Here is a 26,254-nt window from a genome sequence, read left to right on the forward strand (position 1 = left end):
TCACGTAGCCCTGCCTTTCCCTCGTGATGGTGCGATTCTCCAGTCTATCCTCTGTTCCATCTGGCCGCAAGTCCTCTCGATTCCTATTGTCCCTCACAATCCTCTGCAACCCATCCCATATCCTCCTGGGGCTCACATTTGGTGTTATCTCCATTGACTCTTGCCCTCTTCCAATAGGACTAGCTGCTCTTCTCTTTTTCCTTGCCCTCTCACCTTCAGTGACCACCTGCTGTGCCTCTTCTTCATTTTCCAACTCCGCAAACCTGTTCCTGAGCTCTATTTCTCCTTCACTGCCCAGTCTTTTCCTCTGCCTGGTTCTCTTAGTCACATGCTTCCACTGTCCACTTTCCTCACCAAGCAGTATCCCCTCAGAGTTCTTCAGTCCTGCTTCCATCTGCAAGTCTGAGCTTTTCCTTTCAGCTTCCTCATGTCTTTGCTCCTTCATTCGCTTGAACCCTCTTCTAAACTCAACCAGAGTCTCCACCAGCATCTCCAATCCTAGGATCTTCTCTTCCATCAGCTCTATCAGGCAGTTCTTCGTGCAGATGAAATTCTTTCCAGGTACCCCCTCCAGGATCATATACATGCCACAGTTTCTACATCCAGTCACCTTCATTGTGTCTTCCACTACTTGGGACAATACCACTGCTGCCTCTGTGTCTGTCATAGCCTTCTCACCTAAGTCCTGTAAGTCTAGGAAACACAAACCAAACCAAAACACCCACCCACAGTAAGTGGTGGATTATAGATTTTGCTATGCCTAGGCCATGAAATAATTGCGGCTCCCCCCGCCCCCGCTCACCTCTGCTCTGCCTCCTCCCCTGAGCGCACCGCCGGGTCCTGCTTCTCCCCGTTCCCTGCCAGTGCTCGTGCACGAAACAGCTTTGTGAAGGAGCGGGAAGAGGGAGGAACGTGGCACGCTCAGGAGAGGAGGTGGGGCCGGGTTGGAGATCTGGGGAAGGGGACCAATAGGGGCAGAGAGGGGGTGGTGAAGGGGTGGAGTTGGGGCAGGAGTGGCACGATCCGGCGGCAGGGGAAGCAGCCTCTGGTTGCTATTATAAATTTGCCGCCCCTGCAAATCTGTTGGCATAGGCATTACGCCGCTGCCCACAGCAAAACAAACCCCCAACAAGCAGGAAAACACGAGCAGAACACCACACACACACTTCACTAGCCTGTCTGTTCCTTTGCCTGGCTCTTAATCTTTCCCCCACATTCCCCTGGCAAATTCCCACTCAAACTCCCCTTTTTACAGCTCTGTTTGCTGGCTCCTGTGCCGATGCAGCTGTGTAAGAGGTTTTGGGAACTACAGGTGAATAAAGTGCAAATTAATTTGGGCATAAGTTTTTGTGGATTAGAACCCACTTCATCAGATGCATGGAGTGAAAATACAGGAGCAGGTATAAATACATGAAAGGATGGGGATTGCTTTACCAAGTGTGAGGTCAGTCTAACGAGATACATCAATGAACAGCAGGATACCAAGGGAGGAAAAATAACTATTAAACTGGTAAGAGAGTGGCCCATTACAGACAATTGACAAGAAGGTGTGAGTAATAGTGGGGAGAAATTAGTATTGGGGAAATTAAGTTTAGGTTTTGTAATTACCCAACCACTCCCAGTCTCTATTCAGGCCTAATCTGATGGTATCCAGTTTGCAAATTAATTCCAGTTCTGTAGCTTCAAGTTCGAGTCTCTTTTTGAAGTTTTTTTGTTGAAGAATTGCCACTTTTAGGCCTGTTATTGAGTGACCAGAGAGACTGAAGTGTTCTCCTACTGGTTTTTGAATGTTATAGTTCCTGATGTCAGATTTGTGTCCATTTATTCTTTTGCGTAGAGACTGTCCAGTTTGGCCAATGTACATGGCAGAGGGGCATTGCTGGCACATATCACATTGGTAGATTTGCAGGTGAATGAGCGCTTGATGGTGTGGCAGATGTGGTTAGGTCCTTTGATGGTGTCCCTTTGTACCAGGGTTTGATTCCTGGGTTGGTGTTTTTGTTGTGTGGTGTGTAGTTGTTGGTGAGTATTTGCTTCAGGTTTGGGGACTGTCTGTAAGCGAGGACTGACCTGTCTCCGAAGGTCTGTGAGAGTGAGGGATCATCCTTCAGGATAGGTTGTAGATCCTTGATGATGTGCAGGAGAGGTTTTAGTTGGGGGCTGTAGGTGACGGCTAGTGGCATTCTGTTACTTTCTTTGTTGGGCCTATCTTGTAGTAGGTGACGTCTTGGTACCCTTCTGGCTCTGTCAATCTGTTTCTTCACTTCACCAGGTAGGTATTGCAGTTTTAAGAATGCTTGATAGAAATTCTGTAGGCGTTTGTCTCTGTCTGAGGGATCGGAGCAAATGTGGTTGTATCTTAGAGCTTGGCTGTAGACAATGGATCAGGTGATGTGGTCTGGATGAAAGCTGGAGGCATTTAGGTAAGTATAGTGGTCAGTAGGTTTCCGGTATAGGGTGGTGTTTATGTGAGCATCGCTTATTAGCACTGTAGTGTCCAGGAAGTGGACCTCTTGTGTGGACTGGTCCAGACTGAGGTTGATGGTAGGGTGGAAATTGTTGATATCTTGGTGGAATTCCTCAAGGGCCTCCTTCCCATGGGTGCAGATGATGATGTCATCAATGTAGCGCAAGTAGAGTGGGGTGTAGGGGGACGAGAGCTGAGGAAGCGTTGTTCTAAGTCAGGCATAAAAATGTTGGCATACTGAGGGGCCATGCGAGTACCCATAGCAGTCCCGCTGACTTGAAGGTATACATTGTCCCCAAATGTGAAATAGTTGTAGGTGAGGACAAAGTCACAAAGGTCAGCCGCCAGGTTTGCTGTGATGGTATCGGGGATGCTATTCCTGATGGCTTGTAGTCCATCTTTGTGTGGAATGTTGGTGTAGAGGGCTTCTACATTCACAGTGGCCAGGATGGTATTTTCTGGAAGATCACTGAAGGATTGTAGTTTCCTCAGGAAGTCAGTGATGTCTCGAAGATAGTTGGGAGTGTTGGTAGCCTAGGGCCTGAGGAGGGAATCTACATAGCCAGATAATCCTGCTGTCAGGGTGCCATTGCCTGAGATGATGGGGCGTCCAGGATTCCCAGGTTTATGGATTTTGGGTAGCAGGTAGAATACCCCTGGTCGGGGCTCTAGGGGTGTGAAGGGTAGATTTGTTCCTGTGCTTCTTTAGGGAGTTTCTTGAGCAGATGGTGTAGTTTCTTTTGGTAACCCTCAATGGGGTCAGAGAGTAATGGCCTTTAGAATGTGGTGTCAGAGTTGTCTAGCAGCCTCTTGTTCATATTCTGACCTATTCATGATGACTACAGCACCTCCTTTATCAGCCTTTTTGATTATGATGTCAGAGTTGCAACCAGTTATGCATCCACCTTATAGTAATTTTATCTAGACCACGTTTCCCTGGTTGGCTGATGAAAATGTTATGTGGGACTGTGTCAAAAGTATTATTAAATATCAAGATAAGGGAATTAGGTTGGTTTGGCATGATTGGTTCTTGACAAATCCATGCTGGCTATATCTTATACATCTATCATCATTGAGGAGCTTACAAATTGATTGTTTAATAATTTGTTGCTGTACCTTTCCAGGTAAGAAAGTTAGGCAGACTGGTCTAAAAGTCCCTGTGTCCTCTTTGTTCCCATTTTTGAAGATAGTTACTATGTTTGCCCTTCTCCAGTCCTCTGGAACCTCAACCATCCTCCTTGAGTTTTGGAAAAAAAATACTAATAGTTCCAAGATTGTTTCATCTAGTTCCCTACATATCCTAGGATGAGTATCATCAGGCCCTGCCAACTTGCCTTTATGGATATTTTTGCATTTTATTCAGCTTGGAAAATGAAACTAGACTGGTTGTTTTCATTTTTGTTTATATACAATTTCATATTCCTAGTCTTGTGTCCTAGCATGATGATGTTAACTCTTCTGTGTGTTTCCAACAGTGCAGGGCAATGCATACGTTAAATATATATGTTCATAGATTTATCCTTTTACATTTATGAAAACATTTCTAATCATATTTGATTTTGTAAAAATATTACAAAATAACCCACAAATAAATGTTGGGTCTTAATTACGTGACAAGATCTGTTCTAACTTCAAAGAAGATAATACTTATTTACTCAGTTTTCTTGATCAATATTGGTGCAATATGCTTTTTTCCCCCAGAGCAATCTCAGTTGGGAGAAATGATAGTTTTAACATTTCTCCCCCATTACCTTGCAATTGAATTGAAAGGTAATCTGAAAAGAATTTTTAAAAGGTTTTGTGCCCCTTTTCTCTTCTTCATAATAAATAAAATACTGAATTTCTGTTTTTTTCTCCTTAGAAATGTTAGGAGTGCTAAGTTGGACTTTCCCTGGGCTTACTGGGGGTCTCAGATATAGATTGGGTTGTATCTCATCATTAAATTGAAAAGGCAGGGACAACGATCTCTTAACATAACCTTCCTTTCTCCCAAGTGTTTCTTAGAGGTTAGAATTAAATAGTTGTTAACAAAAGTCAAAGCTGCAAACAGTCCGACTGTCACAGGTTGGCTGACCCCCTCAAGGAGAGATGAGCCTTATCCCCACCTGTGACAAGATCAGCTCACCTTCCCAGGTGATGAAAATAGAGGAGGTCATGTGACCAGTGGGTCATGGAACTCAATCAGGCTTAGGATATATAAAAAAAGAGGCCAGTGCAAAGGCTGGAGAGGTGGCCTGTGGAAAAGGCAGAGAGGGTCTTGGTTCCTCTCCAGGGTGAGGAGGCTAAACTCCTGGCAAGAAGTCCTGCGAATCACTGCTGGGTGAGCAGGAAGACAGACCCGCAGGGAGGATGGGTTGTGGCAGCCGGAGACTGGGCTGAAGACTTTTTGTTTTGTTTTGAATTCCATTATACCATCTTGTTGGCAGGACTTAATACACTGGATCCAGTAGGGAAACCTTGTTTTGAATATCTTGGTCTGATGTGGTGTGCAGAAGGTGTCCTGTGGACCATGGAAACCAAAGCAGGGTTACCACAGATCCACCCCAAGCTTTAAGGAGGTGCTCCAGAGGTAGCTGATCTGGTTACCTTGACTAAAAATCCATTCTCTTCTAAGGGCTGGTCAACCCACAGTTTTTCTACCAATTTAACCATGTTGCGTTAGAAACCAATACAGCTAAACGGGTGCAATCCCTTAGTGTGGATACAGGTAAAGGTGCTTTTATCGGAATAGCCTATTTTTGGAGATTCCTGGAAAGTTTTCAATCAATATAGTTAAATCATTACTAAAATAGTGTAGACAAGCCTGTGCAAACAAGCTGTTCTTTCCCTCTCTTGAGATGTATTCTTCTTTTGTGTTACGGTAGCACCTAGGAGTCCAAGTCATGGATCAGGACTCCACTGCGCTAGGTGCTGTACAAACACAGAATGAAAAGATTATTAAAAAGTGTTGCTTCTCCACTCATCCAGAGATACAAGGAGAACAAGAGCTAAATTTCTAATTTCGAAATTCAAGCAGAAAACATCTTTTCCAGGCTCCCTCTGTATACCAAGCATCAGCAAAAAAAGGCAAACCCACTATTCCCCTTTACAGGTCATTTTAAATAACTCTCATTTTACAACATCTTCGTGAGCTGTGCTCACCAATGAAGTTGTCTCCGACTGTCAGTGGGCTTTGGGTCGGTTTTGATGCAGTTCCTTCTTTTGCAATAAACCATGACTGGATTTTACGATGAGGCAGATTTATGTAAACAAGTTCACAGTCACATATGTGATGGGAAATTAGCTTCATCTGCCCCCTATCTACAAGCAGTGCAAAACTATCATGGGTCACAAGAAGGCTCACACCTTCATCAAGCTGAATGCAGCTCACCAACTATCAGCTGGGCCCACAAAGGACTTGCCATTCTATCCTGTTAGCTGCTTGAGTGAGGAAACCTTACCTTACCTGGTACGGGGGCAGTGCTCAGGTTGTGTGCTGCTCTATGTATCAGAAGCAGCACACTGAAATTCTGGTGGAAGGAATAACTTTCTTGAGGAATATTCATTGATTCCCCTGGTGGAAGAACATCCTGCCCTCAGCATGGAAGGGAAGGGGGCAGAGTTTGGTTTAAACACCTTTTTTTGCCTCCTGTTTCTCTATCATAGAATCATAGAACTGGAAGGGACCTCAAGAGGTCATCGAGTCCTGTCCCCTGCACTCAAGGCAGGACTAAGTATTATCTAGACCATCCTTGAGAGGTGTTTGTCCAACTGGCTCTTAAAAATCCCCACATCTATGCTGTGTCATCTCAGGGTTTAATATTTAATGGAAAGAGCTTATCTATTTCTACCCTCACTATGCATTTTAGCACATTGCAAAACTTCCATCAGATTCCCCTATAACTTTTAATGTCCCAAAAGCCAAGTACAGTCCTGAATTTTTCCACCGCTTTTCTCTTCTCCACCTTCTTGTTAGTCAACCCTCCAAGACCCTCTCAAGTTAACCCTTGTAGCCCTTTCACCATAGCTTAACCCTTCCAGACCTGTTATGATTCATGATACTCTACTTTGGACCACTGCCCTTGATGGTTTTCTATAGAATGGTTCTAAATATTAGGAACAGTAGTTAAATATGATCTTTAAAAAAATATCCCTTTTTAAGTGTTACATTATTTCCTTTTAAATTGTGTTCTGTGCTTTGCTTGCTCAATGCCTCTTTGACCACAGTCATACAATGCATCATGCTAGTCCTTTCATGGCTCTAGCTTTTATGACTCCTCAAAATCCTTCTCCTGCTCTTTAATCTGCAAAATGTATTAGGTTAACATATACTATGACTCAAATCTCAAATTTATTCTCATTATTCCTGGGTCATTTTATCCAGCCAGATTCCTTCGTATCTGCTCCCTTTCTCCACGTTATTTGCTGGTTCTTCCTCCATCCAATCCATTTTGTATTATCTAAAAACTTGGATAACATTAGTGGTCCTTTCTTTAAAGTCATTTACATACAGAGTGAAAAAAATATCGATCTCCAATACCAATCCCTGTGGTTCTCCAATCTTCATCCCCTTTCTCCCTGACCCATAACCTTTCCCTGTTCAAATCTGTCCTCGATCACATAACTGGTTGCTTTCTCCATTTGAAAACAGCCCCTTCTCTGCTTTGCTAGCAGCTTTGTGTATTAGTCTCCTATGTGACATTGTGAACTGCTCCTGGGAAATCTAAGTAGATTATATACACAATTTCACACCAGTCCACTTTCTGAGAAACCTCTTTGAAAACTCCAGCAGATTTGTAAAATAAGAATTACCTTTTTTGAAATCAGCTCACATCTATACTATCTTTTATACTGTTGTGTATATCTGATGCATAAGTTTGGAGTGAATGCTCTTTAAGGTTTAGAAATTGAGCATCCAAGAATCAGAAATGCCAGTGTCGCGGTGGATAATGCAACCTTAACTCTGCCCCCTTCTACTTGTGCCTAAAAACAAGATATCTTTTTATAGCATTATAAATTGTCATTTAATATATTATGAAATATAAGTGTTTGCCTTTAAAATCATCATTACCACACTGTGTAGAATAGCTGTTTCCTATAGGTATAAAATGTTAACTTTGAAATGGTGATCACTACAATTTCTTAAACAATGGTACGTAGAATATGTTACCGTACTGTACACAAAGTCAGAAGACTGGAGTTTATTTAAGCTTCAATGAGCTCTACAAAGCATGCATACATGCGCACACATGGCATCATTTAAGTTTGTAGAACTTATGATTTGTGGCATTTATTAGCTCAAGGGTACTAGAGATCATTCTATCTAGCATTAGCAGAACACATTAGAACTGATAGCTAAAAGCTATTCCATATATAGAGCATGTGGCATTAGACCACAGGGGAGTTATGGATAGGGAACAGGATACTTATGGCCAAATCAAGATGCTACAGTGCTGGAGAGGGGATCAGGTGCACCACTATGCAGGTTCCTTGGGAGTTTGCATGCTTGCAGAAGCCAGATGCAGTCACAACACCTTCGGGGGCACTGGAGTGGAGCATTCTCACTGACAACCAATGACACCTGTTAGATAGGCGTAGACTGTTTGCTTAGCTTCTCCAGGTCTGAGCTGCACACAGTAGAGGTGAATTTATGGGAGGAGCATGGTGACATATCCGTGCACTCCCTTGTGCATGCCCCCTTTGTGCCAATGCGGCCTGGGCTCCTCTTTTGCTCTGCCAGAGCACAGATTGATAGCTAACAGGTGCACTGGAGAAGGAGGGAGAAGGGATGGCCCCTTTGTCCCTATCCCTCTCAGATTCATGCACCTGCATCAGATTGACCATAACTGAGCTCTTAGATAACAAAGAATGACAAACAGTTTTTGTACATAGCATGCTTTACTCATCCATCTCCCCACACCTGTAGCACATGCACCCGTGTGTTATCAAAACCTACTGCCTGCCAGTAGACAAACTACCATGTGAAGTAGGATAATACATAGCACCAGCCTTTTACTAGAACACCTCATTGTTCACACAGCACACCCTCTCTTAATCTATAAAAGGCTACATGGATTACACAGGTTTACTCACTACAAGGCAGCCTCTCTGCTTTCCACAATATTCCTCCCTTAGTAAAGGTGGATATAACCTGGAGAGCTGTAAGTAAATTCTGAGCCCAAGTCCCACCACCCATCATATTCCAGAGGAAAAGTGTAGTTCTGTCCAGCTTTTCTCTATTCTCAAGCAGCAAGGCAATGGAATAAAGGAGATCTTGGAAGAGGAGAGGAAGAAGGGAAATCTTCACCACATCTTACTTTGATTTGTAAAGGGTTGTGTCCATTTCTAGTGTTATAAAATGCTCATTAACAAAAATTACAAGAAGTTTGGCATCTTTCCATCAAATATAAAGTACGTGAAGTGCACATACTTTATCAGGAAACAGATAAATTTGTTCTGCCTAAATTTTGAACCCACTTGCATATGATAAATTCAAAAGTTTAATTCAATATTATTAATTCTCTATAGAACATTTTATATTTTTACTCTGAATTTCTCTTGTGGTGGAAAGAAACACATGGGTGGGTATAAGCTACAGGAGGAAAAAAAGGGTAATGTCATATTTTATGAACTCTTCAATCCCCCAAAATAATATGGAGAGGTGCAAACCCTTCAAATGCTCCACCAGATTGGCACCTAAAGAGAGAACATCATGATCCCAAGCACTGCAGCGCAGCCACCCCGGGACAGAAGACAACAGATGATTAACAATGCTTCACAAGACGTTGAGGACAGAGTAGGGCTGAACATAATTTAAATCCAACTGAAGATATGAGAGAAATTTAGGTCGGTGGAATTTAAATAGCCCTTGCTCTTTTAAAACGTCCCATGGGATCTTTAATGGCTACAAGTGGTTAAGATATAGCTTCTACATCTCATGTAATGAGAGAGCAACGTGTACTCTAAAAGAGAAATAGGTACTTCTCTGAAGTGTAAAGTGCTTCTTTCCACCTGTCTCCTCCTCCTCCAACTTCAGCTATGTAAAATCTGCAAGCGGAACAAAAAGCTAGGAGATGAGTGAACTAGGACATTAATGGTTAGAGGGTACAGAAGGCTGTCTTAATGACAGCAGAGGAGAAAGAATCAGCCTTTAGTTATTTTTGACAGAGTTGTAAAAGGCTCAGATTGCAGCCTGACGAACAGCTCATCAGAGAGATCCTATGCCCAAACCAGAGAAATCTCTTTGGCCAAGCTACCAGAAATACAGGGCCCTAGTCTAGCAGGAGTGAAGGCTTTCTAAAACCAAGCACTATTCAACTTTTAGATTCAGAGTGCTTAAAAACAGGTACTAATGGCAACCAGCATTTTCACTTTTGCAATTCACATCCTGAAGAATGTAAAGTAGTAATCTCTTGATCTTGCCATGTCATGATGTTGTTGTACATGACACAAAGCCATGACCTTGCAATGCAAAACAGGGAGTTGTTCTATTGCTACCAAAAGCTATACTTACAAGACATGAAAAAAAAACAGGAGTACTTGTGGCATCTTAGAGACTAACAAATTTATTTGAGCATAAGCTTTCGTGGGCTACAGCCCACTTTATTGGATGCATAGAATGGAACATATAGTAAGAAGTTGTATATATATGTATATATTTATGTGTGTATATATATATATATATATATACATATATATATATACACACACACACACACACACAGAGAACATGAAAAGGCGGAGTATGAGGCTAATTAATTAAGAGCTATTATCTGCAGGAGAAAAAAACTTTTGTAGTCGATAATCAAGATGGGCCATTTAGACAATTGACAAGAAGGTGTGGGGATACTTAACATGGGGAAATAGATTCAATATGTGTAATGACCCAGCCACTCCCACTCTCTATTCAAACCCAAGTTAATGGTATCTAGTTTGCATATTAATTCAAGCTCAGCAGTTTCTTGTTGGAGTCAGTTTTTGAAGCTTTTCTGTTGCAAAATTGCCACCTTTAAATCTGTTACTGAGTGGCCAGAGAGGTTGAAGTGTTCTATCAGTTTTTGAATGTTATGATTCCTGATGTCAGATTTATTCTTTTGTCCATTTATTCTTTTGCGTAGAGACTGTCCGGTTTGGCCAATGTACATGGCAGAGGGGTATTGCTGACACATGATGGCATATACCACATTGGTAGATGCGGAGGTTCCTGGTTTAGTGTTTTTGTTGTGTGGTTGCTGGAGAGTATTTGCTTCAGGTTGGGGGGCTGTCTGTAAGCAAGACAGACTAGGAACCTATCCTTGCAACAAAGCCCGATGCCAACTCTGTCCACCTATTTATTCAAGTGACAGCATCATAGGACCTAATGACATTAGCCACGCCATCAGGGGCTCATTCACCTGCACATCTACCAATGTGATATCATGTGCCAGCAATGCTGCTCTGCCATGTACACGTTAAGTATCCTCACACTTTCTTGTCAACTGTCTAAATGGGCCATCTTGACTATCACTACAAAAGTTTTTTTCTCCAGCTGATAATAGCTCATCTTAATTAATTAGCCTCTTACTCTACCTTTTCACGTTCTCTGTATGTGTGTATCTCTATCTATCTTCTTACTATATGTTCCATTCTATGCATCCGATGAAGTGGGCTGCAGCCCACGAAAGCTTATGCTCAAATAAATTTGTTAATCTCTAAGGTGCCACAAGTACTCCTGTTCTTTTTGCGGATACAGAGTAACACGGCTGCTACTCTGAAACCTTACAAGACATGTTATCCCATAAAACTCTAGGCAATCCCAAGAGATTCTGGGTAGCCAGCAACCCAATTCCAACCCATCTATCTCAAATAAGAATTGGTTTGAGTGGTTGAGTAGTCTGCAGGCACGGATTTAGTGCACCTCTCAGAATAAACCAACTCTAAAGTCTGTCCCTGCTTCTAAAATGTGGCAAAGTGTTTCCCGTGTGTTGTTGACACAGACAATATAAGAAACAGCCTTCAGTAAAAAGAGATTTTTCCTGGTTATAATGCATATTTTCTAATCTTCATTCAGGCAAACAGAAACCCTTGTATAACTGGGTTAAGAAAATCTAGGTCTTGTTCCTAGAGGAGAGGTGCCCAATCAGAACTTGAAGAGGTGTCTACAGCAAGCACCCTCGCTGGCAGAGCAAGGATTGAATAGGCTTGGGACCACATTTCCATACCCCAGAGGTGGTTCTACAGGAATAACTCACTGGAGGGGCAGCTTGCTGCCGTATCACCAGAATTTAAGTCTGCAGGCTTGTCTGGCTTTTTCTGGGATTAAACTCACTCAACATTTAAAAAAAAATGTAGTGGCACATAATTCTCCCGCTCCCCTGGTTGAGAACAACAGCCAAAAGAAAGACCAGCATTCTAGAGAAACGATTGATTGGGAGGGCACTAATAAAGTCTTGAGAATTAGTCTGTGAAGTTTATTCATACCCTTAACTTGCCTGACAGACAGGTATTGAACAATGGGAAACATCAAAGAAATGGGCTTCTTCAGTCTCACTACAATGCCATCCTCACTTCATTTTCTGCTTAGTGGGAAAGCTTTTCTGAGAGTCAGGAATCAGTTCTTTAAATAAAGCCAGCTTCAAAGTTCAGCACTGTGGTGGTTTACACTAAGCAGGCGTCTGCTCATCCATAGCGGCATGGGCTACAGTAAATCCAATTGCCTGACCTCTTAACTAGCATTAGAAAAAAAATACATAACGAGAAAACTCTGTTAGAATAACAGGGGTCTATTCACTAAGATACATCATCTTCTGTTTGCTGACAGAATATGTAGAGCCAAGGGTGGGAGAACGGCACCGATGCTGCAAGAAGAAAATGCCTTCAGTTTTATGGGTACCAATCAAAGATGCAGTTTCAAATACTAGAACTTGAATTTTATTAGTTACATAAATTGTATGCTACTCTTCCTATATGGCTACCTGATGCCTAGTGAGCAGATGTAATCTACGTAGGGCATCGGCAAAAGCACCAGTGGCACTATAGGAAAATATACAAGGACAGATTAAGTTGTCCTGGTGGTTTATCGGGGTGGGGAGCAGTAAGGAAAAAGGTCAAAGAGAGTTGACCCTGTTACACCTACCAGTACCATTGCCGCAGGAGAGAAAAGAAAATTCTGACCAAGAATATACAGATGAGCTTGCTACAAGACATGGGAACAGCCAAAATTTTGGATCCTGACTCAGAGGATAGTGATCACCTCCACCTGAATGGGAATCTTTACAGAGTGTTGCTCAGCCCTGTTAATCAGCTGCTGGCCTATAAAATCCCGTTCTGATGTTCTCCACAGAATGTGTGTTTTAAAGGTGTGGTCAGAAGAAACTAAGGAAGAAAACTATCAAGTATTGCCAGGAACAGGCATGGGTGCACATCTGGAGAGATCCAATGCCTGAAGGCTAACACTCATTATTTGTAACACTGCTAAAAATTTAGCGCACACATTCTGGAGAAGATCAGAAAATGCCAAAAATATTAAACAACAAAGGGGATTTTATCTGAGGAAAAGCATTCTGTGACACACAGATAGATACATACCTATATACATAACTCAGAGAAATATAGAGGTAGGGATAAATATATTACATATACATCAAAAATGAAGACAAAGGGACGCTATTTTCTGGATAAGTAACAGCAAGTGAGCCAGTCCCTAATGTGACCTCAGGAGAGAAATCTGGAAATGAGGCAGGACTTCTTTTATTGCCTCCAGATAGGTGATGTAGTAGAAGCCCAGCACTGTGCTCTCTCCTACTAAAGCCCTCAAATTATTCCCACCTGTGGTGCCGAGAGAGTAAGTGAAAGGAAGTGGATTATATTTTTCATGAGCTAATTCAAGAAAACTGACCACTCACATTTCCATTTCTCTCGGCAATAATAATTTACAGTAGGGCTACATGCACTCTTTTGTTATATTTTGTGCAGCCAGAGTGGTCTTTTCAAGATAACAGATATTTAAACTGCAATTTACGAAGAAGAGGTAGCCAGTAATCTATATGTATTCAGAAGTTCTCGTCTCTTAGGTCTCTGGCTGGCTCAATACAATATGCTTCAAAAAACAGACATCCCTTAGGAAATCCTGAAGGCACATACGAGAGTTTTGAAACAGAAAGTAAACAAACACAATCCTACTACTGTACCTTTGCTTTGGGGTGGGTTCTGACTCCTGTCTCGGAGAACATTAATCTGATAGACAGCTCCATAAGGCTCAAAAAGTTCTTTTAGCTCTTTTTCCGACCATGAACGTGGGATCTGTCCAACAAACATCTTAATGGCATCTGGGTCTGGTTGGTCTGAGTGATCCAAAGCTCCATTCATCTTGTTAGCTGTGCCGTTACTAGAAAGTGGAACAAAGAGACAAAAATAACAGGCATAGTTAGGAGACTGAGCATTTTTGATGTATAGTAGATGCAGAAAAAGATGTCAACCGGGCACAATGGGGGAAAAACTGTGCTTAATTAACAGTATAAACGTTATGAACAAAAACAATGCAAAAAGAGCATTACATTTTTCATTGAGACTGGTTTTCACTGCAGACTGCTGCTTCATACTGTTATAGCAGAAAAGAGCTGGAAAATACAAGCCAGTACTTTTGCATCTTAAAGTGAAGGATAATTATGAATAAGTGGAGATTTCTAAATACAGCTGCTGTAAACAGCACCAAACCAGCTACTGGCAGAAATAAGGCTCTGTGTGTGTGTGTGTGTGTGTGTGTGTGTGTGTGGTAATAAGTCACATGAAAGGAATATGAAATGCTTGGCAATCTGTCAGATGACTAATGCAAGATGCCAGCGATGAATTTGCAGATTGTGTGGATGCGGGCATCCATGTGTGCATCAAATTAGGATAATATTGCCTAGAATGGAAAAAACTCCAGCTATGCGGCTGGTTGCTGCCGATTAGTTGCCTACACTTTTAAAAAGGGAATGGGTGCACCCTGGAACAAAGAGCACAATTCAGAAGGGGAAGACGGATGCAAAATTGCCTGCTTTGTTCAGAAAATGAGAATACTGCTTCAAAAAGTTTAGCGCCATGTAAATAACATTACATGTTTCAAATCGTTCACACCCCATAAATTCCCTCTCTATCTAATTTCCAGATGTGCATTTGCGTTTGAAACAACTATGCCTTTTGAAAAAAAAAGTATTCTTGCTGATAATTTTGAACTTGTCGGAGTAGGAAAATTGCATATCACAGAGTACAACTTTTCCTGAATGTTAGGAAAACAAATCATTTTATATACTGAATAAAGGTTAAATGCATAACACCGGTAATTAACAATAATCATTTCCAAAACTATTTTCTTGGACCAAGATTTCCAATAGTAACTAGTAGTGATTTGGGGGTGAACAATTTGACACACCTTAAAGTGGCCTCATTTTCAGAAAGTGCTGACCACCCATCCTCTGAAACTCAGGCCCCTTTAAGGCATGTCAAAAGTTGATCAACTAAAAACTGAGCTACCCAGAATCACCTGTCACTTTTGAAAATCTTGGCTTTGGATCATAGATTCTCTAGCTGATACCTGCCCAGAAGAGAACACCCATATCACTCAAGGGCTGGAGACTGCACAAAGACCAAATCATACATTCTACCTTTTTTTTTTTTTTTTTTTTGAAGCCCTGCATAATTTCCCTGCCTTAGGAAGTTTGCTTCCTCTGAAGCACAGTGCACCTGAACACATGACTATGCCCATATTAACTTTTGCATTTTTCTTAGTTATTGAAGGGAGAAGAAAAAGTTACATGAAAAGCACATTTCAAAACTGATGATGAAAAGTTCGATCATCCGTTTTGTCAAGTGTCTTTAATGTGGCTCAATGAGCAATGGAATAAACTTCACTCACTTATTAACCTTCAATGACTCATCTCTTCCCTGAATTACTGCAGGAGAAAAACATGCAAGTCTCTTCTGAGGCAAAATTCCTATGGATTCTAGTTGGAGTTTGGCCTAAATAAGGGACAAACGATTTTGCTCATCCCTTTCTATGGTTTTTAATGTACAAATATTCTTGCTTGTCTTACACCCCTTCTTAGTTTCAAAGCTCTTTCACTGATCACAAGAACTCTAATATGGCTCTTCGGAGATTTGTGGGATCATTGCCATCATCCATCCATTTCAGCATAATGAACAAGAGAAATAGCAGCAGAAAAAACAAAAGGCCCTAATCCTGCAAGCTGCTCCATGCAAGCAGCCTTCCCCACCCATGCAGAGGCTCACTGACTTCCCTGGGATTCCATGTAACACAGGGGTTCACCCATACAGTGCAGCTTGTAAGTTTGGGGCCACAATACTTTACTTATCAGAGTTAGATGCAGGAATCGCTAGGTGAAATTCTATGGCCAATATTATGCAGCAGGTCAGACCTAATGATCATAATGATCCCCTCTGGCATTGAGAACTGTGGAACCATATTTCACACTTACATAGTGCCTTTCCTTTGAAAGTTAAAAAAAAAAATCTATCTATTCAGAGGAGATTTTCAAAGACATAAATAACTATTAGACACAGAACTCCCCATCATTTAGATTCAAACACTTAATTGCCATTTGGGCCTTTGAAAACCTCCCCCTTATGTATTTCATACCATTTTAGAAACACTGACTAGCTAACTTCTGTAATGTACCCTCTATTTTGATAGTCTTTATATTGGTTCATATATTTTGCACTTTATTTTGCACTCTTATATTTACTTGCACTTTGATTTTTTCCTTATTATGTTCATGTGCAATATTTTAGAAACATTAATACACATAATTCATTATTAAGTTATATTCTCCACTCCTTTTCTCCTCTGGTGTGTATATTCCACATATACACACAAAGGTATTGGGTCAAAATTATGCCACAAATTGCACTTGATGTGGGATAACAAGTGTACACATTGGTAGAGTTGTTCTGGGTAAGAGGAAAAAACAAAGGCAATGTAATGGTACCACTCTGTTTCTAACTAATGAAACAACCGGAACTGACCTTTAGAAAACACATCAACACAAACAAAGTCGGTGTTTATTCCAATGAATCCCAGTCATCATTATGGCCTTGGTTCAGCAAAGCCCTTAGTATATGATTAAATCCATCCCAATTCAACAAAGCACCGAAGCACGTGCTTAACTTCAATGGAATTTAAGGGGGATAAAATTAAGCATGTTCTTAAGTGCTTTACTGAATATGGATTTTGAGTTTAAATTTCAGTCCTTGCTGAAGTGCTTTGCTGAATCAGGACCTAAACGAACAACTGAACGATGGAAGTTAAAGCTCTTGGGTTTCTATTCTTGGTTCTGCCACTGACTCACTGCATTATCTTGGGCAAATCACTCAAACCTTTCTGTGACAATTTCTTTGCAACACCTGTGCAAGCTCATTGACACAGCAGGTGGGTGAAGGGAGAACAAAATTTGTCCTCGTGCACGTAAACTTACCTAACTGTTCAATGGGTTTATAATGTTTTCCTATTTGCAACAGTGGTGTTGGGCTTAAAAGAATATTGACACCAATAAAAAAAAGGGGGTAGGCAAGTTATATCCACATAAATAGGATGTGTTTCTGTGAGCATACATGGGCTAGTCTTTGAAGGTGTTGAATGCCTCCTTGTAGGTTTGGAGCTCTCTCACTTGCCACTGAGTTCAATGAGAGTTGAAGCTAACACATCCCTTGGGCCCACAATCTATTTTAGGGTTTTACAATAGAGCCCATCACCATAGGAGGCTAATGCATTAGGACCAATCATAAAGACAATCAACTGGGGGAACAATAGGGAGGGGAAGAACTGGTTTTCATTAATCTAATTCCTACGGTCTACTCTGAGCACATGCTGAGAATCACAATCCCACAAACACCTGCATTAAGATTCAACTATCACATTAATTGTTTCCCCAAACAGACAATGTCCTTTTGAGTAGGGTATGGTCCAGATGATAAGATGAATGGCATAATCTCCAAGACGACCCCCCAAAAAAACAACCTAAAAAAGGAAACCCCAACTAAAGGAGGAAAAATCCCTAGGCCCTTAACTTTCTCTTGCCTAGAAAATATTTTGTATTAGGCTGAGACTTGTTAGTCATTGATGAGAAGGAGCCATTTTGTCACTTGGCTTTGCTGATACACCGGAACTCACTGGAAGTAGCTCTCTCCCGTCTCCCCCTTACTCAGGAAGTAACGAGGAAAAAAAAAAGAAACCACACACAAAACTTTATTTCCAAGAGGAAACAAACCAATACTCTGGAAAGCTTAAGGCCTCTACTATTTCTTGAAAGTGTGAGCACAAAAAGGGAGCTGTGTCTAGGGCACACTAACGAGAGCAGAATCCCAAGACAATTACTGTCAGCACCCAGATGATGATATATCGAAAAGAAAATTTAGGTTATGTGGCCAGCTGCCTCTGCGCTGCAGTAAGCCTCCCTCTATGGCCAATTTAGTCCACTGGACTCATGGGTGACCCAGCACGTTATACTAATCACTGACAAGGTGTCATCTATATTGTGGAGAGCAGCCTGAGGGCAGAGATTAAACCAATGAGTGGCTGACTGCTTGTGGTTGCTGCCAGAGCATCCTTTCTCTCAATTTGTGCCAATTTTCCTTCTAATAACCTACCTATTGTTCCATCATTTCAGGAAGCTGACAGGGCCACTCTCTGAGGAGCGATAGATTGTTTTGATATTACTTACGTTTACTAGCAGCACCCCACCCTTATTTTTAATCCCAGCAAATCTACTGGGAGTGAATTTATTACTAATTAGAGATGGACCCCGGAACCAGTGTTTGGGTCTGGATCTTAAGATACCGGTCTAGGCTCATTTCCAATAACAAACCAATTGTTCAACAGTCAGTGGCAGTGACCAAAAATAGGTTCTGTTCAGGCCCATTTTTTGGCCTGATGTGAACCTTTTGACAGTTTTATTTTGGTTAGCTCCTCTTCCCGTCCCAAGCCTCATCCGACTCCAATTATTTTAATGTTCTGTCCAGATTTACCTTTCCTTTTATGATCCAGGGTTACAAAACATGGGCTTAACTGTAAACAAATTACTAACCCCTCCACCCCCCCCCGCTTAACAGTAATAATGCCCTATAGATGTAGAAAGGCTGGGAAATGTATAAGGAAATAATAGGCTGCAGATAAACGAACTATTAAATCCATCTTAATACAGAGGTACTTTAGTTTCAAAGTAGTCAATATTTAGTGCCCATAGGCCCCAACTGGGAATGGGGACCAATTGAGTTGGGTTCTGGGCCCGCACGGAAAAGGGTCAGTCCCTGCCCTCAAATCCTTATAGTTAAAGCTGATGTGCTGACCATATACATTACTATATTGTTGTAGTTTATAAGCACCTTTTACTGGAAGGGTTACAAGGTGCTTTACAAACTTACCATATGCAGGAATGACTTCATCCTCGCGTGACATGCAACGGAAGCATAACACCACACAGCAGTTGAAAGCCAGAAAGTAAAGAACAATATCATATCCAATTGAAACTGTGAGGGGTGGGGGATTTTATAGATGCAGGATGTAATTACCCAAATTGGATTTTGGCCAGGACACCAAGGGACACCACCGCTTGCATGATAAAATAAAAAAGTGCCTTTGAGTTTTTAATAATCACACTTAATCAGGACGATATCTCATGGAAAAGATGGCCCCTCCAGTAGCTTATTGTCCCAAAGCACTTCCCTGGAGCAGTGGTTCAAAACGTACTCAGACAGAAGAATGCTTCTTTGCAAATCATCACTATCTCTTGGTGTGATACCCTGTGCTACACTCCTATAAACCACTATGATTCATTATTCTAATTAAATTAAGTTCCATATGTATCCATAAAAGCGACTGCTGAATAGATTTGACACCATAGCTCATTAACACAACAGCGCACTGCAGGGCTTTCACTCCAGTGCATGCCATCATATTGTACACAAGTAATACAAGACTTATAATGCCCCTCTCTGCTTTGCAACTCTATTCATGCTGCCCTGGGGCTTGTATAACAAACTGGTATTTACATAGAATTGCAAGGTTGCCGGAAACTGGGAATGGGCAACAGGGGATGGATCACTTGGTGATTACCTGTTCTTTTCATTCCCTCTGGGGCACCTGCATTGACCACTGTCGGAAGAGAGGACACTGGGCTAATGGACCAGTGGTCTGACGCAGTATGGCCGTTCTTATGTTGTCACTATCTTCTGCATATCAAGGGCAGTTGGAACTTCACAGCAACACAGTAGGGAGAGAACGCCCATCCCTTCAGCCCCCAAATCATTGACCCTTACTCATTCTGTTAACAGATTATTGTTTATGACAAACAGCTGAGCAGTTCTGACTCCATCCAGTAGTCAATGGCACATACTTAAACTATGATATTAACTATTTGGATTACAATTTTAACTCCAGACTTGCAATGCTCTGAGTGAACCAGTTCATTACAATATTTTTCCTTGACAATGTCTAATAATTAACAAGTAATAAGCAATGAATGATAAATGCAAAGATATTTTTCACAGCCTTCATGGTTTACAGAAAATATTTGCAGCTATGTTAGTGCTCTAGAAAGACAGTAGATGAGGAAATCCCTTTTACTGGGCCAGCAAATAGTTCAAAATTCACAAATTTAATTATTTTTTCCCAAATAATTCACAATACGTCATTTCTTCAGGTGTTGGCAGAGCCCAGCTTCTGGCACTGATCTATTTGTTAAATGTCTGACTATGTAATATCATGTAAACCACAGTTGCTGTAATAGATGTTCTCTTGTTTCCCCACTGAATCCAAATTTAACATATGCAATGCAAGGCTATACATTATTGGATATATATTATTATTATAGGAGCAGCTGAAGCGACAAGGAAAATCCCAATAATCTCTGTCAATTGGACCTTAACTATTCAACTTGCTGCACATATTGTAGCAAATAGGATCCTTTATTATGGTGATTTACAGCTTCATAAATTGGCTCTAGGAGTTCTACTGCCCAAGACAAACCTGTAAATGTCTGCCCCTACCAAATTACAGTCACCATGCAAACAGTTACTTGATGTTTAACTGCCCCAGGCCATCAGCTGCTTAGCCAGCACGGCAGAGCCAGCACTGCTTATGGGTCTAGTCAAAACCGATTGTTTTAAGGCCATGATTTCAGATTGAACTCTGAATACCTTGTACTTTTGCCAAGTCAAACTACAGATTAACTTTATGTTAATGTAATATTTTTGGAGAGTGAATGTTTCCTAAATTGTGCAGTCAAGTAACAATATACCTGCAACCTTTGTGCATTTGCTGCATCAAATCTTCAAAAAAGCTATGTTCAAATCAATTAATAAAATCAGAGAAACCGAGAGATCCCAGCTCTTCCAGTTAACTATGCCTGCACATTCTCTCTCAGAACAATTTGTAATGATTTATGGATGCATACATATTATACACAGACACCTAATTTGTATAGAGAAAAGGAGTACTTGTGGCACCTTAGAGATTTACAAATTTATTTGAGCATAAGCTTTCACGAGCTACAGCTCACTTCATCGGATGCATGCCTAATTCGTATAGTTACCCACATATATGCAGCATGAGGAATAAAATATACGCCTTTCAGCTCCAACAGACAAAGGCTTCTACTTAGTAAGTTTATAAAATAGCTTTGCTAGCTCAGCCAATAGCATAAACAGCTATATACACAAAACTGACCATATGTATCAACCTAGAGAGGGTACCAACTCCTTCTGTTTACGTGTTCAATGGTCTAATCCTCTTAAATGGATTTTCAAAGGAGCCTACTGATTTGGGTGTTTAACACTCTTAGGTTTTTGGTTTTTTTAAAAAATCCTAGTCTATACATCACACAGCTATAGCTAAAAGGAAAAGATTAGAGTTCAGGTTGCAGAGACCTGTGCTTTGGGAGCTGAAGGTTCAGAGTTCTGCTCCTTGATGTTTAGTGTGTGTAGATAGCTGATTACCATTATAACTGTAACTGCATGTGGCCAATGGCTGTGGAGCGCTTAACATGTGCGTTTAATTACCGACTGCCTTATTCTATCTTGCAGAGAGAAGTGATTCACATACACACAAAGCCATGACATACCACCACCCATTGTGGGAGCTTTACATTTTAATGTTCTTTGCTTTCTTTTGACCTACTCAAAGACAGTTGCTTCATACATATTTGTCTCCGTGTTTTTCAATTGGACATTCTAGTTGTAAGGATACCAAGGTTTGTAAAAACCATTAACTTTATTCTTCTTCAAATCCTTTCTCAAAACGCACCTCTGCCACAATAAAACACTGGCAGCTGACCGCCACTAGGGTGGTGAACAATGAGCATTGCTTATGGTACACTAGTTTGTTTTAGTCCTTCACATCTTTTCCAGTTGCATCTTCACATGGGATTGTAAACTCTTTGGGAGCAGAGACTTGTCTTTGTTGCTTAAAAGCTTGTATCATGTCTAGCATAAACAATGGGGCCCCAACAAAGGCCTCTAGTTACTACTGCAGTTCAGATAATTAGTGCAAGAGCTCATGTAGTTCAGTCATAATTATGCACTTGGAACACTAATGTACATATTTTTAAAAAATGTAACCGATTTTGAGGTAGCTGACCACTTAATATTAATGGCAATGATTACTAACGTTATGCTTTCCTAATTAGACACTTTTCACAATGAAGTGTACTTCTTTTCTGTGTGACAGGAGACATTTATTGGCATTAACAGGTTTTGCTTTTTTAAAAATTTGATTACACCAAAATACTCACACACTTGTGACATCCCGGCAATTGAATTAGAATACTGCCATGCGCTTAAAATTCAGATCAAGTAGGAGCATCTGTTTTCTTGTCAACAACCTCAGCCTCTCCACAGATTCTAAACACTTATTGCTAAACATTTACTAAGTTATTACTCAATTCCCTTCTTCCTTGGCTCAAAAGACTTCAGACACCAGATATGAAAGGGTTTTTTTTAAATGTTTTCTAAAGGGGATAACTAACATGCAATTTTAGTGAGTTGTCTTTCCAGAATGGTATTTATCCACATTATTCTGAGGTTTACAAGGATTTTCTTAGTTGTAAATGGGACACAATGTCCAAGGGGGGAAAAACATTTGTTTTGAAAAACCGTATCAGTTCCCCTGCAGTAAAGCCAAATGATTATTGCAGGAAGTACTTTAGACTAACAGGTTCCAAGACTGGCACAGACACACAAACACACACATCCACCAGCTTACTGCTGAGCTTTACGAGACCCAGAATGTTATTTTAATAGGGTCCAAACGCATGTGTCAAAAAGGGGGAGGCCAACAACTCACATCCAATATTGCTGCTTTATCTAAGTAGCTTTCTTAAAAATGGAATGGAAGATCACAGCACTGCACATATTAAGGATTTAGCCAGTTGCATTCAGCTGTGCTTATTTATGTGAAATACCTGAAATAGTCAAAGCAAGCTGTGACATTCAATTTTCTTACTTTTAAAAATAATATACTATCGGCCCTCCTTTGTCTCCCGTACCCTCTTTAGCAATATCAATAAAAACAGATTTCCCAAATTGTAATGTAATTGTAATTTCAAGTGGATGAGCATTATATCAAAATCCCCCTCAGCTGATTTTTTTTAAAAGTCATTTCTTCATTTTTTTGACACCACATCTGGCATATAGAATACAGACGATCATTTGTTTATATATCTGTCTAACGGCCTTTTCCAAACACAGCCAGATGGAGCCTTTCAAAATCAAATTAATTTCAGATTAATTCACTCTGGACCCACTCCAGTTTCATGACTCTATGCTTTGAGGCACTACCTAAATTGATTTAGAGTCATGAACTTAAAGAGCTCAAGTCCTTGGGTATAAGGAAAAAAAAATAGTACAAGATCTTTCTTGCATACTAAAAGGAAAAAAAACCTACCAATCACAAGTTACTGCTGTTTCAAAAAAAAAATTCTTTATGGTGTCATAATCAACCATAAAGAATTTCATATTTAATCAGAAAAATGACAGTGAAATTTACATCTTCAGTGCTCTAATATCTCTTGATGAGTCCAATAAAATGTATCAACCTAATTCAACTCTAGCATCAAAAATGTTGTGGTAAACTTTTGCAATAAACAGCTATCACAATAAGAGAGTGGACAGGTAATATTAAAAATCTCTAATGCAGTAGATTTATCTAAGGAACTACAAAAAATATATCCTGCAAATATACCGGGCTTGCATGCTGTCAATTGCTATGGATACCTTTATTATCTCACTTGTTTCAATTGCAATTTGGGTTTCCATGGAGATGTAACAGTCAATTCTGGAAAATTATAAGATAAATGTCAGGCAGCGATAACGCTGTTAATGAAGCTTCATTGACAAGCAGCACTATGCTTGCAGTAATAGGCATAATTCTATTAGCATATGTATAACCTGTCCAGGAAAAAATATAACAAGGGGAGAGAATATTAAAAAAAAAAATAAAATAAAAGTGTGTGTGTAACTATCTTTATTTGAAACGAAACTTTACAATGAATTCCTAAGGAAAGATATTGGCTCTAAATATAATTGCTTAATTCCTTCTGAAATTCTCACACTCTGCTATCACTCCAAAAGATCACTTTGCTGACAGTGCAGACACATTGTTGCACAGTATGACACTTGTTTTCTTACAACATGTGGTTGGAATGGTCTGCTTCACAATGCACTTAGGAGTGTGTTTTATAATGCACCAGTACAGCTGCTGAGAGTGTTTTTGTTTAAATCTTGTATTTTTATTAGACCTTCTCTGCATATATTTTAAGCACCTTATCCTCCAAGTTACAGTATAGTTTTGAACACTGGTCCGATGTAACACAATGTGCGATGCTTCAAACGACTCTGCATTCCTTGATTTATAAACTGCCACTTTAACAGCCAGCACTATGGCATCTTTATCAATGCCAAACATCTTAAGGAGCTCAGCTGGTTTCCCACTTCTTGGTACATGGGATACAGCCAAGCGAGTGACTGTGATACCAGGCTCTCGAACTACAGCACCTGAGTTGTTAGGAAGAAAGATGTGCACCTTGGAGGAGAATCCCCCGCCCCACCATCCTCCACTAATGCACCCCTCACAGATTTGTGCGGCTAGTCCACTTTGATGCAGGGCTCAAAGAGTTTAACATGGCACTGCCCGGTGTGACAGAGACTCTGCCAACAAGGTGCTCAATGACTCAGAGCTGAAAAAGGACTTTCTGGGATGTGGACTGAGCCCTTACTTTCCCTGCTGAGTTCAGGGTCTGATTTGCAGTTGGGGGACAGCACCAGAAAATCAGAGTTTTAAGTGAATGAGTTAATTATGTGGGAATCTAGGTTTTCCAGTCTCATCCTGAGCTCACAAAGTTACAAGGCAGATACTCCAAGGCAGTGTGGTCTAATGGATAGACCCTGGATTTTGAATCAGGAGACCCGAGATACATTCTCAGCTTTTCTCTCACTGATCTGCTGCGTGTGACCTTGGGTAATTTGCTTCTGTTCCTCCTCCAAACTTTGTCTGCCTGTTTAGATTGTAAGGTTTTTGGGGGTAGGCAGACTCTTAGTCTGTATACAGTGCCTACCTCGGTGGGTCGCTGCTCTCCACTGGGGGTTCTCAATGCTACTGTAATACAAACAAAAATGATGAAAATCAAATTCAGGGACTGGCATGGTACGGTGGGAGAGGAGGAGGAAATAGCATTTAAACATAAACTGAAAACTCCATAGCCCCAACTGCCTCAGAGAAAGTAGGCAGGAAAGTAAAGCCCCATTGCTTTTGGTTATCCACTCTTTGGGAGGTGCTCTGATACTGAAGTGGTGGATGCTGTTATAAAGGTAGCTAAATTAGCCAGTTCTGTGCACAAGTTGGAAGAAACGCAGATTTTACCGTTTTTAAAAGAAGGGTGAGATTTGCCTCCATTCTCTCCTCTTCCATCTTTTTCCTATTTAATAATGAAAAACCTACTTGAATGATGCTAGTTCCGCATCACTGGTCAACAAAGAAGATAATGATAACCCCCATGTAAAGAGAAAGATAAATAACTGGCCTAAGCTTTCACGGTAGCAAATACAACCCAATTATTTTGCTGTTCACTGCCATGATCTAACCACTGGACATCATTGTGCAGGAGGGAATCTTGCTAACAGCTGAGAGATTATAGTGACTCATTATATTATCACTAAATGTAATCATTTAGGGTAGGCTTTTCAAAAGCACTTAAGGGATGTGAAAAGAACAAGTTCCACTGACTTTTAATGCGCTCCCAAATCCCCTGGGTGCTTACGAAAATTGCATCCTTAGGGATTGATTCTGCCAGTACTTTGAACAGTACGTTATGCCATGAATAGTCCCATTGGATTTCAATGGAGTTTGCCTATGGAGTAAGGTACTACTCAAAGTGAAGAAACGTGGCAGGATCAGGCCCTTGCAGAGTGCAAACACTGAGGGGTATACCTCAACTCAGCTTATCTTCAGTAACTCATTGGGAGGTTATGCAAGTCTCAATGCCCAAGTAGGCAACCATGATAATGGGTTACAGCTGGGAAGGCTTTCATCTGTGGAACCTCAAACGTTGAGATTTACTGCTACAATTTTTAACAACAACGATTGATTCAAATTTGCAAGACAGAAGGAAACTATTTGTGCCCATGTTGAAGTGAGTCGCTGTTTCCATGATGCATATGTTAAGAACTGCATGTTCTACTGCAATGTGTTTTCTAAACCCTTTGTAAAGGACTAGCTTTCATTAGTATTTTGGGTTGCCAAAGTTTCATGTTTTTACGATTGTGAAAATGTTGGTCACAGAAGAA

General features: G+C 40.7%; 1 protein-coding gene across 43 annotated transcripts in view; it reads right to left on the minus strand.

Moving 5' to 3' along the window:
- Positions 1-26,254, minus strand: part of CELF2 (CUGBP Elav-like family member 2) — a 549,658-nt gene that overhangs the window by 140,927 nt on the left and 382,477 nt on the right. For all 43 annotated transcript variants that reach the window (XM_043498695.1, XM_043498655.1, XM_043498679.1 and 40 more), the window contains one exon: positions 13,615-13,811. In XM_043498695.1, the coding sequence (XP_043354630.1) occupies positions 13,615-13,792 (178 nt within the window). In that variant the 5' untranslated portion in view covers positions 13,793-13,811. Of the gene's footprint in view, positions 1-13,614; positions 13,812-26,254 lie in introns of those variants that run through there.

This window comes from Dermochelys coriacea, chromosome 1 (genome assembly GCF_009764565.3).
Source record: "Dermochelys coriacea isolate rDerCor1 chromosome 1, rDerCor1.pri.v4, whole genome shotgun sequence".
NCBI lineage: Eukaryota > Metazoa > Chordata > Testudines > Dermochelyidae > Dermochelys > Dermochelys coriacea.